The sequence below is a fragment of the Uloborus diversus genome, chromosome 2, assembly GCF_026930045.1.
Source record: "Uloborus diversus isolate 005 chromosome 2, Udiv.v.3.1, whole genome shotgun sequence".
Lineage (NCBI taxonomy): Eukaryota > Metazoa > Arthropoda > Arachnida > Araneae > Uloboridae > Uloborus > Uloborus diversus.
Genome location: NC_072732.1, coordinates 174987856 through 175006299, shown reverse-complemented (window position 1 = coordinate 175006299; position 18444 = coordinate 174987856). Strand labels below are relative to the sequence as shown.

General features: G+C 33.6%; 1 protein-coding gene across 1 annotated transcript in view; it reads left to right on the top strand.

Moving 5' to 3' along the window:
- LOC129216166 (protein Wnt-1-like) overlaps positions 1-18444 on the top strand; it is a 77730-nt gene that overhangs the window by 20672 nt on the left and 38614 nt on the right. Inside the window, exon 2 of the mRNA XM_054850337.1 lies at positions 15044-15315. Within this exon, the coding sequence (XP_054706312.1) occupies positions 15044-15315 (272 nt within the window). The remainder of the gene's footprint in view (positions 1-15043; positions 15316-18444) is intronic.

Below are 18444 nucleotides of genomic sequence, written 5' to 3'. Positions count from 1 at the left end.
TGAGAGTAGGCTTTTCATATTGTTCTATTTATAATGAGTTCTTCTATTAAATTATATTTTCTACGGGAGGAAGAACGGGATTTTCATTTTGTTCTACTTTGCTCTCTTCGTAAAGATTATGTTAATCAAAATCTTTCCTGTCTCCCCCCCCCTGTGGTTTAATTGATTTAATGACTTAGGTACACAAATTTTCTTTGCAAATTTGAACATCTAATTTTTAATAGTTTATCGTTCACTTTTATTCGATAAAATTTTACAGGTACCACGCGCTCGTGAAGCAGAGTGAAGATTTAGATGAAATCAAATCAGTGTCTCAGTCAAATGAAATGTTTACTTCTGAACATGCGGCGCAGTTTAGCAGCAAATGCTGCGAGTTCTTCAGTCGCAGTCAGCCCACACGAGTACAGCACAAACGCGTCCAGCTACTAGCAGCGTCAATTTCCCCATTTACCCCAATCTGAGTCAAAGGTCGGCGATAAGACAAGTCCTCTTCCTAATATGCTGCCAATTTAGACTCATTTCGAAGGCTCACATAAAGTGCACTTTGCGACTGCTCAACAGTGTGGGCCCACATGAACCAATAAAGGAATTTCTGCAACTGTGACGCTCCCTGTTCGAAGATGGATTACCCTCTAGCACGGAAGAACGCGAATTTCGGCTAACAAATAAATTGAAATTTTACACCGGATTTAGCCGATAAGATTCGACTTGTATGTTGAATTTATTTAAGTAGAGCGGGCATTTGTTACATTTGTATCTGCCATTTTTCAAACGGAAATGAATTGTCATGGTTGAACGGAACTCATAGAAAGTAAAGTATTCACTGACTGAAACTTGTAGAGTATAATAAAGCAGTGAATAGGTACATAGTAAAGCGGTAAACAATACTACAGGTGGTTAAAGACTACAGGGTCTTGTCCTGGAATATAGGGGATTGAGAGAAGCTTGCAGATGAGAATATTAGTTCTTAAAAATTAAAAAGACCCGTAAAGAAAAATGTCGCGGGACGCTTGGGCTTTAATAAAAAACTGGGTGCGTGCAACTTTTAACGGGGTGAAATTTACACTTAAATACAGGATAATTGGGATATTAGACAGTGCAATACATTCTTTTACAAAAATTCAAATATTGACTGAAAATTTAAAAATCTAAATAAACTAAAGTTGACGTGTTTCAGGATATTTCTGAAAATACTATTAATAGGGGTAAACTATCCTTCCCAATATCACCCCGTCACGGTGAATGAAGTTTAAACTTAAATCTATCGTAAAAAAGTCAGGGGTAGAAAATCAAAAATTCATTTCTGTATCAGCTTTGTATCAACAAAAATGTCAATTTTGTATCAAAACGAACAGTTTTGTATCAGTAAAAACACCGTTTTGTATCAGAATGATCAGTTTTGTATCAGGTAAACCCACGGTTTTGAAACAGAATCTTTAATTTTGGACAAGATCAGTACACACTTTGAAGCAAATACAAAACTTTTGTAGCAAAAAAAAAAAAAAAAAAACGTAAATAATGTTTAAAACTCAATTTGGTAGTAATATCGTCATTCTAAAAAAGTGTGCAAAACCAACTTTTGGTAAATGTACGATTAATCATAATACATACCTAACTAGAATCTTAATTTAATTCTTTCATACCATTTGTTGCAAAACATTTATCAAATTTTTATTTATAGCAATCGCTAACACTCACCAACCCCTGAAGCTTACTTTGCAATCTTATTTGATTCGCAAAGATTTAAATCGTTTATTAGAAATAATCAGGTTAAAGACGCATTACGAGTTCCGTTTGGAACAAAAAGCACCCCTTTCATGAAAACAAAACTTTCAAAATGTGTTTTAAACTAACTTGCAGAGCTATAAAGGCTAAGGGGCTCCTGAGCTTTGCAAAGCGGCAGTTTTAAACATTTGAAAAACCGCTTTCAAATTTATGGTCTCTAGTAATATATTCTGCTCTTTAAGTAAGGACTTGATCTGAGTTGAGCCTAGGATTTTCCGGATTTAAAATAGAAACCCATAGAATACACTTTTCTAATTAATTGAGAAATTTGAAGCAAGCTTTATTCGCAACTCCAGTAAACTGTAGGGGGCGCTGCAGCCACTGTCTAATGGCGGATGAAAAAAGTAAAACAAACGCATTCCGTAACTTATAAGTTGCTTTGACGCTTAGTGAATGACAGTAATTTTTCATCGTGTTTATGGGAAGCTTCATTTTCTATTCTTCTGAAATTACATTACACCCCAAACTGTGTCAGAAGCCTGTAATTTACCACAAAAAAAAAAACACGTGGAATGGAACGTTTTACCTTTTTCTCTAGTATTGTTAATCACCGCAAGATAGCGTATTCGAGCTCTGGAGTTGTGAATTTGATGCAGAAAGAAAATCTTTTTCAAACGACATAGAATGTTTAGGGGTGTGGGAAATCTTTCATGCCTTAAATGGGCAGTTTACGGGAGATTACAGCTTAAAAAATTAATTATTAAGAAAAAAAAAAAAAAAAAAAACTTTGGGGCTCAAAGCTATTTTGTGAAAAAATTTCAAGGCTGTAGATGTGTAGGTGCTATGGGGTCTCCTTAATGCAGGCCCGCCACACTTCCTTTCACAATATCTTTGACGTTACTTTTTTTTTAAATCTCTACAGATTGCATGACACAGACAACAACTTTTGTATTTAAATTAAAAAATACCTTTAATATATTAATTACGTTCAAAACTAAAGAGGAAAAGAAACACCACTGGAAACATACTTATAGGCAGTCTTTAATTATTGCAAAAAAAAAAAAAAAAAACAGACGGAGGGGGGAGGGAGAGATGCTAGTATGTGAGATTATTTTTTACCTTGGTTTAAAAAATAAAAAGCTAATTTGGAATTGATCTGCTTTTTAAACAATGCATTCACACATCACACATACACAACCGAACTTATAGACTTTGTTTAAATTTTCTCATATTGCATCAATATCAGAAATGTTACTTTTAATGCTTGAATTAATAGATCCCTCTTGAACTAAAAAAAAAAAAATAAATAAATAAAATCTTTAAAAAAATGAAATATATATATATATATATATATATATATATATAAGATAAATAAATAAATAAAACTTTATATAACTACATTTAAACTTCACAGGCTTTTTCAATATAGCTCTCAGAAGACTTCAAAAACTCTTAAAAAATGAAGTTAAAAGTATTTTGAAATTTTAATTAATAACTACAGAAGAAATTATTTATCAACATTTATATAAAAAGGGAGCTCATTGATTCTTTTCAGGCAATAGTTTAGCATTACTTTTAAGTATAATAATCAGCTCATTTTCAGGAGTAACATTTCATTAGCTGAACAAAAAAAAAAAAAAAAGGATGCGGACTCTATATTGCTGTTTAGTATGTCGATTTACTCACTACCTGCCGTGACCACATATTTGCATTTTATTAAAAAAAAACTTTACTCAATGTCAATGTGTTACTTTTGACTAGTTTAAACTTCACCCGGTATCAGAGGAACTTTTCTTATTAAACATAAGCTGTAATCGGCAGATGATGTGGTAGAAACCATATTTTATTCTATAACTTAAAAAGAAATAGATACAGGTATGCATTGCAGTAAGTAAAAAAATGTGGAAAAAAAAACTACTTTAAAAAATATTTTTGAAGAAATAAATGCATGGATGTGTGGTAATATACAGTTAATACAGTTAAAAAAAAAGAACAAAAAAAGATTAATATTTTTATGAACTCTTAAAACATTTTTTCTGCACATATTGTCGTCTCAGAGCAACAGTAAGAAATTAAATCCCAGTAATAAAACTAAGATATCCTACCGTTGCTCTGAGACGATGATATGTTATTAAATTATAAGTACATCTTAATTGTATTCAACGCGTGAAATAATTATTAAAATAAGAAATAAAATAAGTCAATTGAAAGAAATACAGGTTAAAACAACTTCTATTTTGCAAAATAATTGAAAAATTTACAGGATGCAAAAGGATTGAAACTTAAAGCACAGCGAGCAAATTTCGGCGAATATAAAGAATTATTACCCCTCTTTTACTTATTTGCTCCTTTTTAGCTTTCAATGACAAAAAATAAATTCAACTGCTTTTTTTTTTCTCTTGTAGTGAATGTTTTTGGATAATAAAATCGCTTTTGTGGCGCACTTGGCACAAAAATCGCGAATTTCGCCGTTTTGTATCAGGTTGTATCAGAAATTGAAAACTGGCGCAGTTTGGCGAAATTGGCGCAGATCCCCCCCCCCCTCTTGAAGTAATATAATATATTCATAGGAAACTTTTTGTTTTAGCTTGACAGCAGTTTTTGAGTTTTTATTCAACAAAAATTAAGAGAGAAATTTCAGTCATTTGTAAACTTCTGACACGCTTTTCATTTTTTCTCACATTTTGAGTTTTTTTTATAGCCTTATATTTTAAGCAATTTTTAAACTAGAAATAACAAAATTGTCAGGATTACTTATCTTGCCCTATGTATCCTTGACGTCAAATTTTATTGAAATCGGAAATGGTGAGATCAAGAAGGTGGTTTATCTGGCATGGTATTGCTCGTTAGGCAGCTAACTAGCTCTGAGACGGGGTATGATTGCGAGGTTTACTTTAAATAGTATTTTCAGAAAAATCCTGAAACACGTCAACTTTAGTTTGTTTTGTTTTGCCAAATCATCATTTGCCTATCTCCACTAACTTTTACCTCAGAAATAACCAAATAATGGTATAGATTTAACGTTATTGAAGAAATAATGTGTAAATATATTGCAGACACGTGACTTGTATTAATCGGATGAAAATCAGCCGAATGAACCTTAGACGGTTTTCACCTTAAAACTTACATTTTTAAGTATAGATAAAATGATTCCTTTTGCTCCAGAAACACGTTTCTGCATTAGTTTTATGGTTGAATAATATTTTTGTCACGTTTGTTTTAATCATAATAATATTCGTATTCAGTATTGTATGAAAATATTACAACGTAACACTTTCTCACTTACCTTGTGTTATTTTTTATTCAGGTTAAATGAAGAGTTGACATTAAAAAGAAGTTAAGCGACAAAAATCAAAATTTTACTGGAAAGTGAAGAAACGATTAAGACCATACTAATAAATCGTTCGTGCCTGTAAATAGATTGTTTTGAAAATAAAGCGATTTATTAATATGGTTTTAACTGTTATTTTATTGACTGTTTACTGGTTTTCCTTTCTCCAATAAAACTATATTTTTGTCTATTACTTAACTCTTTTTAAAAGTCAACACCTCGATTATTTTATTTAAAACTGAACTGGTTGACAATTTACTTCCCTGGTTGACAATTTACTTCACTTTCAATGAATTACCATTACCTTTATATTTTGTTCCGCAAGCACTCGATAATTTCTCAAAAAAAAAAAAAAAAAAGTTTTAAATGAGGCAGTGAAAAGCAAAGGGATGTAAGTGGCAAAATTAAAAATTTGGAGACAACCAGTACAAATGGTAAGTGAATCTTTCCTCTGTCTTGGGACAAGAGATTGTACTAGTAGCCTTGCTAGGTTCTGTTATACAACATGATTAAGAAAAACTTTTTAATGAAAGCCTACCAGGATTGCATTTTTAAACGCATTTTACTCAAAACTTGAAAATGTCCACTTACACCACTTTGCTTCTCACTACCGCAGATAGGGGGGATGGGGTGTTACTCTTGAAATAATTAGGGTCTTTGTTTTAGAGGACTTGATCTCTTTTTTTTTTGGGGGGGGGGGGTATCATTTAGGTGTACTCTGTAGCTTTTGAGAGCGGTACCCCAAGGGAGGTACCCAGTGGCGTAGTTAGGACGGAGCGGAGGGGCGGCCCGCCTCCTAGCGGCATATTTTGGGGGCGATGATTCAGCGCTTTTGATGTGCGGAAAAATAAGGGAATCATACTTAAAATCTATTACTAAAGGCAAAGAAAAAACCCTTTCGAAATATAAGGTTTTGGTGTGACAACTTACTGAGGCAGTGAGAAGCAAAGTGATGTAAGTCCCGAAATAAAAAAAATGGAGATAATCAGCACAAGTGACAATAGAACCTCGTCTCTGTTTTAGGGTAAGATATAGTACTAGTAGCTCTGGTGGATGCTTCTATACAGAATAATTTAAAAAAAAATTCAATGAAAGCCTACCTAGGGTATGAACTTTAAACACGTTTTTCTTGAAACTTGAAAAAGTCCACTTAAACCGTTTTGTTTCTTATTGCCTCAGCAGTGCTTCTCAGAGTTCAAAGCTCAAGAGTTTTCGAAGTAAGCCCCTGAACTTTTCTCATTTCCTTAACTTTCTCTAAAAAATAGACTAAAATAGTATTAGTAGGACTTAAATTTCGGAAAATATTCTAGAAAAGCCCCCGATCTCCTAACGTCACCAAAGGCTAAAACTGACTTCAGTTTCTAAGAAGATTGGGGAGAGAATTCTCCCTGGAACGTTGCTATTATCTTTTGACATGAGTTGAAGCGATTTTTGACGTAAATTTAGAGCATTCTTCGGAAGAGCCCCCCAACCTCCGTTCTCTTTTGTAAGAAAAATATGAATTTAATTAATTTGTCTTTTTCCTTAAATAAAGTGTTTAATTTTAAGGTCAATAATTTTCGATGATTTTAATGTGTTAGTAATGTCTTAATGAAAGGGCGGCAAATAGAGGAGATGCCCCGGGCGGCAGAAACAGTAGCTACGCCACTGGGGGTACGCTTACCCCTTTAAATCTTAAGAGGCTGGGCATCTAGTCCTGGGGACATCCAGAGATGTCCTGACAAAAACAATGAAAAGCATTAAAATCATCAATTGTCAACCGCCAAAGCGGCATTGAGTCACAACAGGTGAACAGGGGTTGACGAGCGAAGTGATCAGTTGTAAATCCCCTTAGTATATCTATTTTTATTTGGCTTAAAGCTTCTTAATGTTATTTAATGTAAAGAATTCGTGAGAGGCGTTCTGCCTTTAACGGCTACAAATTCTTCTCCATACCGAAGGGAAGTATAATAAATAAGTACATAACTAAATAGAAATGGATATATATACGTATGTGCATGTGTATGTTCTTTATACAAATCTACAATTTGCACCGGATCTTTGTCAAGTTTAAGCACAGAGGTCTTTTGACTCGGGATCAACGAGTTTTTTCCCCCGCTTTGGAATTTAAAAAAAAAAAAAAAAAATCCAAACAAGTATAAATTTAAAGTTTGGGTCATTAGTTGAGCATGTGTCATTTGACACAACTTTTATTTTCGAGGAAGACTGTGCAACGCCGGGCAACACAGCTGTATAAATAAATAAAGGCAAAAACAGCATTTACTTGACTAGTCATTTTCTTTCGTTTCTTCATTTACTCAATAAGAAATCAAATAATCAGAAATGATTTAATATAAATATTTATGATATAAATTTAAACATATATTCTTCCAATTTTCTGTTTGAATGCTATATATTGAAATAATATGAGAAAAATATAGCATGCATTAGTTTCTTTTAATGGCTGTGACGTAGATGCATATTGATAACGACAAAGATTTTTTTCAGCGAAAGTACAAATCACAACAATCAAGTTGGTGGTAAACAATATTTTGCTCGAAAAAATATATTACATGTGGGATGAGGGGTTAGGCCTGTCTATGATTCTTTGTCAGAATTCCTTGCCTTTTCCCTGATCTTTTGGAGAATCTACTTGGCTCGTTCACCCAAAGTGACACCCCTTTCTTTCATTTTCTCACGGACATCCTTCAATTAAGCACAAGAAATGATAATTAATTTTGCACATGGAAATTTAAACTAAGATTAATTTACCTCGGAACTGAGCCTATGAGCCTATTTCAATATCCAAGCAACAAATATCGTGTAAATGGTCAGCATTTATAAATTAAAATTTATTTTGTATCTTGTAAGGTACAAACATTAGTATTTTATTCCTCCATGTATATTATTGAAAATACATTCTTCTCTGTACATTCTTCGCAATAACCATTTAAATTATTTTTCAAATAGTACTTTCTTAAAACATATGCTACAGAGACTATGAGAAAAATATTCTAAACATATGCTCCCCCTTGTACACACATAACACATATCCCCTTAGAAAAGGGGAGGGACAAGGTTCTTTACTCTTGAAAGTGAAGGGGCAGTTGCCCCCCTTCAGGATTGGGTAGTAATCAAATATTTCTTCAGTTACCTTGTTGATTAATTAATTAATTGCAATTAAATTGATCGCAATTAAGCTATTAATTGCACTTTACAATAATTTTAATTGAATCATTGTAAGTTAATCATTTTTCGATTGCAATTAATTTTTTAAATTGTTTCATGAAACAATGAGAGCTAACAATTAACTTTATGTATCAATAGGTATAGCGCAGGCTACAAAGTATTACTTTTCGATTTCGTATTTTCGTTCAGTGCTGATTGCTCACTCGCCGCTTGAATTAGTCTCGTTTTGGCATCCCTTTTTCACACGTAAATGTTTGTGTTTTAGGTAATTAAGGGTTAAAAGTTTGTGTAAATCATTGTTTTAGTTTAACCCGTAACAGGGGAGGGGACGAGGAGAGAAAGAAGGACATAACTGAAACTGGGGACGTGAGGTCTCAGAGACCGCCCTGTTTTAAAATTTTTTAAAAATCATGTAATTTGTGTGTAGTAAATTGTTAATTGTAGTAGACTACAATTAACAACAAATTAATTGTTAACTGTAGTAAACTACAATTAATAATTAATTTTTAACTGTTACTACTACGTTTACCAATTAATCAATTGTTAATCTTCAATCGTGCATGCAATTAAAATTTGCCCTACACAGTCTCCATGGTCCTTCGTACCAGCCACCTATTTGTGAAGAGTGAGATATTATTTATGGTCGATTCACGCTAATTGCATTAACAAAATGCCCTGAGGACGTGCATGCGGTTTGTACTGCTGCCATCTGTAGGTGAAAATAGAAATGTTTAATATCGTATTCGGTGCTAATGGAACGAGAAATTTTATCATCCAAAAGAGAAAACATTTCATTTTTCTGAACGTGCACGTGAATAAGTTTAAAAAGAAAAATCTTAGAATAATGGATTTGTAGCGATTTGTTTAAGGAGAAATTTGTAAAGTCTTGAACACAGTATGCAGAAAAAAAATAGGGAAAATGAATTATTAGTTATTGGAATTTAATCTGCAACATTTATTTAGGTAATTTGTTTAGGGTAAAATTGGTCACTTTTTAGCTATTTTCACATTTAAAGTTACGAAATGCTGAAATCAGAAATATTTATTTTTTTTTTTTTCAAATTGCAACTTGTACTTGACGTTACATTTTTTCAGAACATTTTTGTGTAATTTTAACGTAATCTTTCCAATTATAAACCAGCTAACCCGAAACTAAGAAGATCTGATTCATTTTACCCCACCATGGGTCGAAATAAGTCACTATGGTGTAAAATGGGGCATTTTGGAAAATGAGGCCTAAGGAATTTATTTATTACTTTTAATAAATTTTAGAAAAAAAAAAGATGGCCTGGTGCGCATTAAGTTATACAAAACAATTAAATTTCAAAGTAACATTTAATATATAAGATATTTCTTGTTTATTGTAAACTGGATGTGTTTTACAACTTTTAATAAATATTTTTTTTCTACGATATCAACGTTATCTTTTTTTATAGAAACATATCAGTCCCCTATTCTTGATTTAGTAATTATGTTTCACAAGTATTTCACCACCATCAACACAACTGTGATTTGATCAACAAATCTTTCCATTGATTTTTTCCCCTTGGTTACCCCACTTATTATTTATGGTTTATTATCACCCATTTTCAAGCTGCAAATTTCAGGTTGATTTTAATCTTCGGGACCATAACGTGAGTATTTAATCATTCAGTAATTCATTTACTGGTTTATTCATTCTTTAAATATTATTTATTCATTCAGGCATTTAATTATTCATTCAGAGAAAAATATGTTAAATCATACATAGAAAATATAGGATTAAAAATATCTAAACCGTTTACTGCTCCATACGAGGGCAAAATGTTAATTTTCAATTTTTATTTGAAACTTTACTGCCAAAAAAGAAAAATATCATTTGAATACAATGAGGTCGTTTCCAAAATTTTAAAAGTATTATTTTCTGAAAGAGCATGCTTAAAAACATAGGATCTGACTTTTTTTTTTTTTAAATAATTTGTCTGAGTTCAATATTTTTAAAAAATTACTTTAATCGGTGCGCTTTTATTGTTTACACTTCTGCCGATGACATCACAAATGATGAAATGCCATTCCCTGTTGCCATTCGCAGAACGTAATATTTAATTTGCTTCTTTACTCACGCGTACTGGTAACGATATGGTTGATAGCAAGCGTAGCGCGCAATGTTTAATTCGCTTCTTGATTATCATAACGTGGAATCGCGGCAAACAGATGCGCCCAAATACATCATTTGTGACGTCATAAAGACCACGCCTTGTTTGAAAAGTGGGACATTAAAAAAAAATAAAAATAAAAATAAAAAATAACTGTTGGGAAAATGAAAGTATTTTCTGGGTCCATGTTATTTTTTTTGTTTATTCTATCAATTTCAGCGACTAAAAGTAGTACTAAGGGTAGTAAACTGAGGGAAACAACCCCATTACTGTTAAAAAATACATTGTTCTTCCTTCTTGTTTTGTAATTTTCAAAAATAAGAAAAGATCTCCATTCTGTTTATTTTGAAAAATGTGACCTATAACTGTTTTACTTACCCTACCTATTAACTTATGAATTAACGTTAGTAACACAATTTGTTACAAATCTGAACAAACATATTTTAAATGAAACAGTTTAAAATTTAATTCAGTGAAAGTTTTAGACTTTGTTTAAAGATATCATTATTTATATGAAACAATTAAAAATGGAATTTCAAGAAAAATGTATAACTAACGCATTGCTTAAGTTAAGTAAAACTTTCTGAAGTTTTTCTATACAGAGGAAAAAGGGAAAAATAATTGAAACAGCTATGCCAGACTGTAACCCATTTTACCCTACGCAAGAAAAACCTAATTAAAAAAAGAAAATATTTAATATTCTTTTTATCTGGTTGGTATGAGATGTTCTTCAGGGCTTCTTAATGTGTGAAAAAAAGTTTCTGAAGAGTAGTGAAACTTTCATTAATTGAACTTTGCTCAGACATAACGCCTAACAGTTTGAGAGAATGAACTTGATACCAGTTTGTAAAAAACATATAGTTTAACAACTAGGAACTTATCTATTACGCTCCACAACGTTATTTCAATATTTGTCGCGAGCTTCCTTTTTAGTACTTGATTCAATTTTTTTGCAAGAATGTATTTAGCTTTAATTATACAGGGTGAATCAAAATGATCATAGCGATTACAAACGGCTATAACTATTTAATGAAAAAAAAAATATCGATAAGATTTACACAGAATGTAGACGGAACTTCACAATTTTTTTACGTAAAGAGCAGGTGCGGCGAAGTGGAAGTCTGCACATGCGCGAATTCAAACTTCGCAACGACAAGAAACCTGTAAAGACAAACTTAACTAACTTTACTAACTAACATAACTGGGGTTATGTGAAAGACAGGGCGTTCGTGCTTCCCTTGCCGAAAACAATTGAAGAACTGAAAGTTCGCACTTGTAATGCGCCTGCGTCGGTTACTGTATAAATGCTTCAGAATGAATGGCGTGAAATGGACTACCGCTTGGATATTATCCGTGTGACCAAGGGAAGACACATAGAAAATCTCTGAGATATGTATACAAAATTTTGAAGTTCCGTCTACATTCTGTGTAAATCTTATCGATATATATATTTTTTTCAATAAATAGTTATAGCCGATTGTATTCGCTATATTCATTTTGACTCACCCTGTACTCCTATAAAAAATATTGAAACTTGAAAAAACATTAACAATCTCAAATGCGTAAGTGGAATAAACAATGAAGTGTCGCCTCCACAACGAAAAAGTTGACCGTGGCTTGGCATTTGCATTAGGATCTATACAGAGACCAGAGCACGAAATTCCTTCTTTTATTTATTTAGATGTTTTCATTTATGCAGCCTTCAGAAAAAATACTTTATTACCCCTTAATATCAGCTTATCGAGGCTTTTATTGCGAAAAAACTCTTTACACATAACAAAGCATATAATTTGCTTCGTTAATGTATCGTAATGGAATTTGGTGTTTCGTCCAAGAAAAAAAGAACTTGCTGTAATCTTGATAAGTATTTCTGTTAATAACTTTGCCCTTCCCTTCAGTGTAAGCCCAAGTTATTGCAAGCAAGGATCGAGTGCGGAACAAAATAAAATGTTTTTCATTTTGCATGCTGCTCTTGAGTTTAATGTTTGATAAATGATTAAGTAGTTTTCCGCAAAAGTTCCTTTTTACATAAAATGTTTCTTTTGCAACATTTACTTCTAGTATTGCACAAAAAACCTTGTTTTTATATTCTTTATGAAAAGGATTAAACTAATAGATGTATTCATTTAAACTTGAGTTACATGTACAAAAATGTGATTCATTTTAGCGAGTATTCTCTTTTCGCCTGCATTAGATTCTAGTGTATTTTGTTGCGTTACAATAGTAAAAAAATCCAATGATGGAGTCGCAGTAGCCAATGAAATCATTACTACGTAATGACGTAGCAAAGTCGGCTGAATTTCATAATTGAGGCTAAAATACTAAGCGGAGTCTGAAATAGATCAAATGCTATATTTTGCAATAGGCTTAAATAAAACTGAAATAATACTTTTTTTTTTGCATTTATTCAATAAAATCTTTTGAAGTTAAAATAAGCGCTCAATGACAGGGAGTATTTTGGCAGTTGGGATTTTGGCAATATCACGTAGTTATCGTTTCATCCTGGCATGGCCGGCAGGGGTAGACGACAGGGGTGGTGATGTAGTCAGTAAGTAGTGAACGAACGAAAAAAAGAATTGTTAGCAGTTCACGGGGGTTGGTGAACGGTAGCTAACGGGGGGGGGGGTATCCCCCTATCATTGAATGAAAATGAACTGAAATGTGTTCTCCTCCCCCCCCCCCCATCTTTTTAAAATACGTTCATTTTGTTATGAAATTATTTTTACTCGTGATAAGGTTTCATGTCTTTGGTCGTAGAAGTGGCTGTAGTGTATAGTTCGATTTCTTCGGTACAGCAGGTTTTAATTTTGAAAGTCCTTTGAACGTAGTGTTTCCTTTATTTTGCTCCTAATTCGACCAATCTTGTTTATTTAACAACCTGGCCAAAATTTATAGCCATTGCGTCATTTTCGCATTACACATTTTATCAAAAAACTTCGCAGCCCAAAAATGAAATCTGTAAAGCTATTTCGGTAATCTTTTTTAGACAAAGTATTAACGGTCGGCAACGATCGCAGAGCGACAGAATGAAAAAAAAAAAAAAAAATAGCGGATGAAAATCATCGGTCAATTGCCGTTCGATTGCTACCTAAAATAAATTAATGACCCAAAAGTGTACAAAAGGCATTAAGTAATTGGCAAATTTTTTTTCCACCAAACTCCATGTACTAATTTACTAAAAATATGTTACTTAACATAAATTAATGTATTCGGATTATTAAATCAACATTAAAAAAAAGTTAGCTCCTCGAGTTATTAAAAAAAGTGGCGACTAATGGCATTGTTATTGCCGGCCACTTACAACTAAAGAATTATCTAATTTCGCTTTTTGGAGAGTCTTATCTATTTCTATTTTTATTTATTTTTTACACTTATAAACATTTGTATTCGTTCATTATTCTGGAGATATTGCTAAGTTTTATAAAATCAAACTGCACTTTAAGTATACGGTAATACAGTATTATGGTATATATTAATATACCATATATATGGTCTATAATCTAGTATATCGCTCAAAACGATGGTGCTGCATTCAATGTTTCTGAAAAGAATATCTCATTGGGTTATTGGTGAACGTCAAAGAAGTTTTTTCCTGCTATTCCAGCGGGAGTTTTCAAAAAATAATGATACGAGATTGGTAATGTACGAAAGGCGTAACCAAAGTTCTATATTTTAGAGCATACGTTTCTTATGAAATTCTGTTAAAATGATGCTGTTTCAATACAGTAAACTGCCGATTATCCGCGAGTTAATTAACAATCAGGAACATGTATTTTCGTAGCAAAAAGCAAATGCCAATGGCTAATTTTTTCGAAATTTTTAAAATTCAAACACAGTTGCTTTTGTTTCAATTATTTACTTGCCTATTGATTATTTTCGTGCTTTTTTTCAAAGTACATACTCTTGTTCTTAATTGGTGTTGACTTTTATTACACAAAAGTACGAAACATTCTTACTGAACTGTATATATTTTCCAATGACGGATCTAGAAATGTTTCAAGGAGGGGGCGGATGATTTTTTAACTCACTTTTTGCTACGTATCTGTTTTATACATGTTTAAAAGAGGGGGAGGAGGAGGCTGCCGCAGCATTTTTATCCAAAGCAACTAAAATATAGAAATTTATCCAAGAAGATCACTGAACCTATTCCTTTCTTTTTCCGTTAAAAGAAGTATTCTAAAATTGTTTCAGAATTTCAATTATTTAATAATTCCATTGAAATGCTTCAAAACCACCTTCCCCTAACATCATCGAAGTTAGTCTAAAATTCCTTTTTTTAAACTAGAATCCCAAAAGGTTTCTGGGAAATAAATTAGAACTACACTCCTTTCCTTCTCGTCATCGATAATGGCCTACACTTGCATTTTAGGACTTCAATTCGGAAAAATGTCCAGTACGAAATCCCACAAGGGAGGGGCGATCGCCCCCATCACCCCTCCCTTAAATCCGTATTTGATATTTTCACTGTTCATTAAAAGTAGTATTATGCATCAATACAGTCAAGTTTTTGAGGAAAGACATTTCTTACCTTATTTGCCCCCTATTTTAGCCTTTTTGCGGTTTATCCGCATTTTTGTTATCCGCGGCACTTGTGCCACCCAATTTCGCATATAATCGGGAATTAACTGTATAATTATCCTCTTTCACAATTTTCAATTTACATGTACTTTTTTGTTTCCTTCAGGAGTCTCGCCTACTCGGAAGAACCAACCAATTTAGTGGTAGATTTCCAGAGAGCAAATCTGGTGAGCTTGAAAGGTTCCTCGCCCCTGTTGCCCCTGCGTAAAAAACAGCAGCGGCTGGTCAGGGACAATCCAGGCGCCATGGCGGCGATCGGCAGGGGCGTCAAAGTTGCCATTACAGAATGCAAACACCAATTAAGGAAGCGGAGGTGGAATTGTCCAACCACTGATTATGCCAGAGGGAAGAATATCTTTGGGAAAATTGTTCAGAAAGGTGAGTCATTCTTTCAAAAATTTTCATATTTACTTTATTTATAACTAGCGCGCGGTACCCGCACGGCTTTACCCGTAGTAGAAAATTAAAAGATATTTTGGTTCGCCTGTATATTTACAAATAATGGATGATGAATTTCTCATCAATGTGCTATGTTCATTTACTCGTTCATGTTATGGGTAATGTTTCTCGTCCATGTTCTGGTAATTCATTGGTGCAGAGGAATTAAATCCACCAATGATGGTAAAAATAAAACCATAGAAAAAGAACAAAACCGAATTTTGGAAAAATCGCATCAAGGTGCTTACCCCTACGCTACGAACTACTTTTGTGCCAAATTTCATGAAAATTGGCCGTACGGTCTAGGTACTATGCGCGTAGCGGACATCCAGACTTACAGCTTCATTACTCTCATATAAAGCCGATAATCGAGTAACCCGCGTGTTTCAACAATGGAATTCGCGCCACGACATAATAATTTGATAATATGTTTTGGTAATGTTTAACATGCAGGGAAAGTCTTTATTGTGACAAGGTGGAACTCGATTCGGTTACTTACCTGTTTTGCTGGTAAGACTTTTATTTTAGGAAAACAAAGAAACCAAAACAATTAACGCTATCTACTGGAGTTTAGGGTTAATCCACTGGTGTTAGCGTTAAAATTTCAACCATCAAAATATCACCAAACAGGCAATTGCTTCGTTCAAATGTAGAAACAATTTTCACTCGATATACCATGACGGGTGATTTTCTAATTAGTAAAGAAAGAACATGAAAGAATTGTCGAAAAAATATTGTTTAGTTATTTCAGTGCATTATACTACGGTTACAATCTGTCTGTAGCATATTTAAAACAAGGCAAGTAATATTTCTTTGGTCTTAAGTGTTTGATATGTGTTTACGCTTCAAAATACTAGGAGGCTACCTCCTCCCCTCCTTGTTCGTTGTCGCTCGCCAACCCCCGTGAAACACAAGCAATTCCATTCCAATCGCTTCGCGTTATGTGAGCTCGTTCACTTCATCATTGTAGTCTGTCGAATGTGGGTTCAATAGTATACTTGTAATAACAAAAGTCAACTCTCAATAACTCGAAGTCCCAAGGGACGGGTTAAAACCTTCGTGTAATCGGTAGTTTGAGTTATCGAAAGCTCGTTTCCCAACTTTCTCAAGAATATTTTAATTTTATTTCTCAAGAATAATAACATATAATAGACACACTTAAACACTTACAGTTCAGATAAAAATAAGTATTCATATGTACTACATAAAAACACCTTTAGAGAGAATAAATATTATTCAGGTACTCCAAAAAAGGAAGTTATTTTCGACCCGTTACATTTTTTTAAAATCACATCTTAAAATGTCATTAAGTTTGTAAACACAATTCGATAAAATCCACGTTTTGGGGACTGTCCAGGTACTGTAATTAAAAATTTGCAAAATCCTCCCCCCAGAAAATTCAAAATGATCCCATTCGTCGGTCACTTTAGGTTCTTTATCATGCCTGTTTAATGAAATCATAGCTCTAGCACAGTTTTAACTAATGTTTCTCTCGTACGCAGTTTGTCGTCAAAACACAATTTGAGTCATCAAGAAAAAAAAAAACGCTACTTTTTTTCAGTTTTTGACAAAGTTTTAGTCTCTTAAAGATAAGCCGGCAATGCAATTTTTAGGCCTTCAGCCAAGGCAAAAAATACCCCCCTCCGCTACAAATCACTCAATTTTACAACACTTTGCGCATTGAGGAGAACTATTGCAAATAAATTATTCCTTTCAAACAAGCTGACAAGCAAGCGATGTGTTCAAGGGAAATTTTTTTTTTCTTGTTTTGATTGCATTTTTATACATAAAATGAAAACGAAATTTTCATAAATATTTCGACTTATAAGGAGTACATTCGAGACATAGAAAAAACTTTGGATTGAAAGCACTAATTTATTTTGGGACCGAATGAAAACTTAGAGATAGATGAATATTTGAGTTATAAGGCTTCGAGTTATCGAAAGTTGCCTGCATAAGAAAAATAATAGGAACACCCATTTAAAAAGGAATCATCTTTGAGTGTCCAATAAACGGTCGCCACGTGTTGCAACAATGCGCCAATTAGCGGTGGTGATAGGGAAGGTATCAGTCAAGCATTTGGCAGTGTGAGAGGTGTTTGAGAAAATTCTGTTCTTAGCATAGCGAGAATATATTCGAATTCTCCGACGTGAAAAAAGGCTTGACAATTGGAGCTCACCTCGCTGGAGCGGCCATGTCCACAACAACCAACCTTGTGGGTGTTTCAAGGACTGCTGTTTCAAGGCTTATGACAGATCAACGCCCTCCCTTGGATAGATTAACGCTCCAATAGAATCAGCGCTTGTTTCCGTGTAGGTCACATTTATTCCAAATTTCATCCAGAACGTAGCATTACTTTTGAGATAAAGCACTCGTAATGAACAAGAAAGGACGTTCGATTGCACCACCCCCTTTTGAGCTATTAGCACCAAACTTGAATCAGCACTTATATTCTTTAGGGTCAACATACGGACCACATTTTGTTTGATTCCACCCGTTATTTACTGAGATGTAGCAGGTACACATAACGGAAAAAAGTATTCGATTGCTCCCCCCCTCCAAAAAAAAAAAAACCTGAGCACACACATACCGACACACAGACAGACGTTCTCCAAAAAAAAAAGTCAAAATGAACTCAACACACACAAAAACGTGCAAATCCATCAAAACGAATCCAATACTTTCTTTTATGCATCAAATATACACTGACTACCAATAAGTATTTGGACACCTGTGATAGAAAAGAAAAACTAACTTTATTCAAAATCAATAGTTGGTAGAGCCTCTACGAGAGGCAATTACAGCGTGAACCCTCCCAGGCATACTTTCCACAAGTCTTTGTATGACAGCTAGTGGTATTTTCTTCCTCTCAGCTTGGAGAAGGCATAGAAGTTCCTTCACCGATTTTGCACGGGGAGTGCACCCCTGAATTCGGCGATGCAACTCGTCCCAGAGGTTCTCGATAGGGTTCAGGTCTGGGCTGGCCAGTCCATTCGTTGAACTCCATTGGCACCATACCAAGCTTTGGTTAACGTCGAAACATGACAACTAGCATTGTCGTCCTGAAAG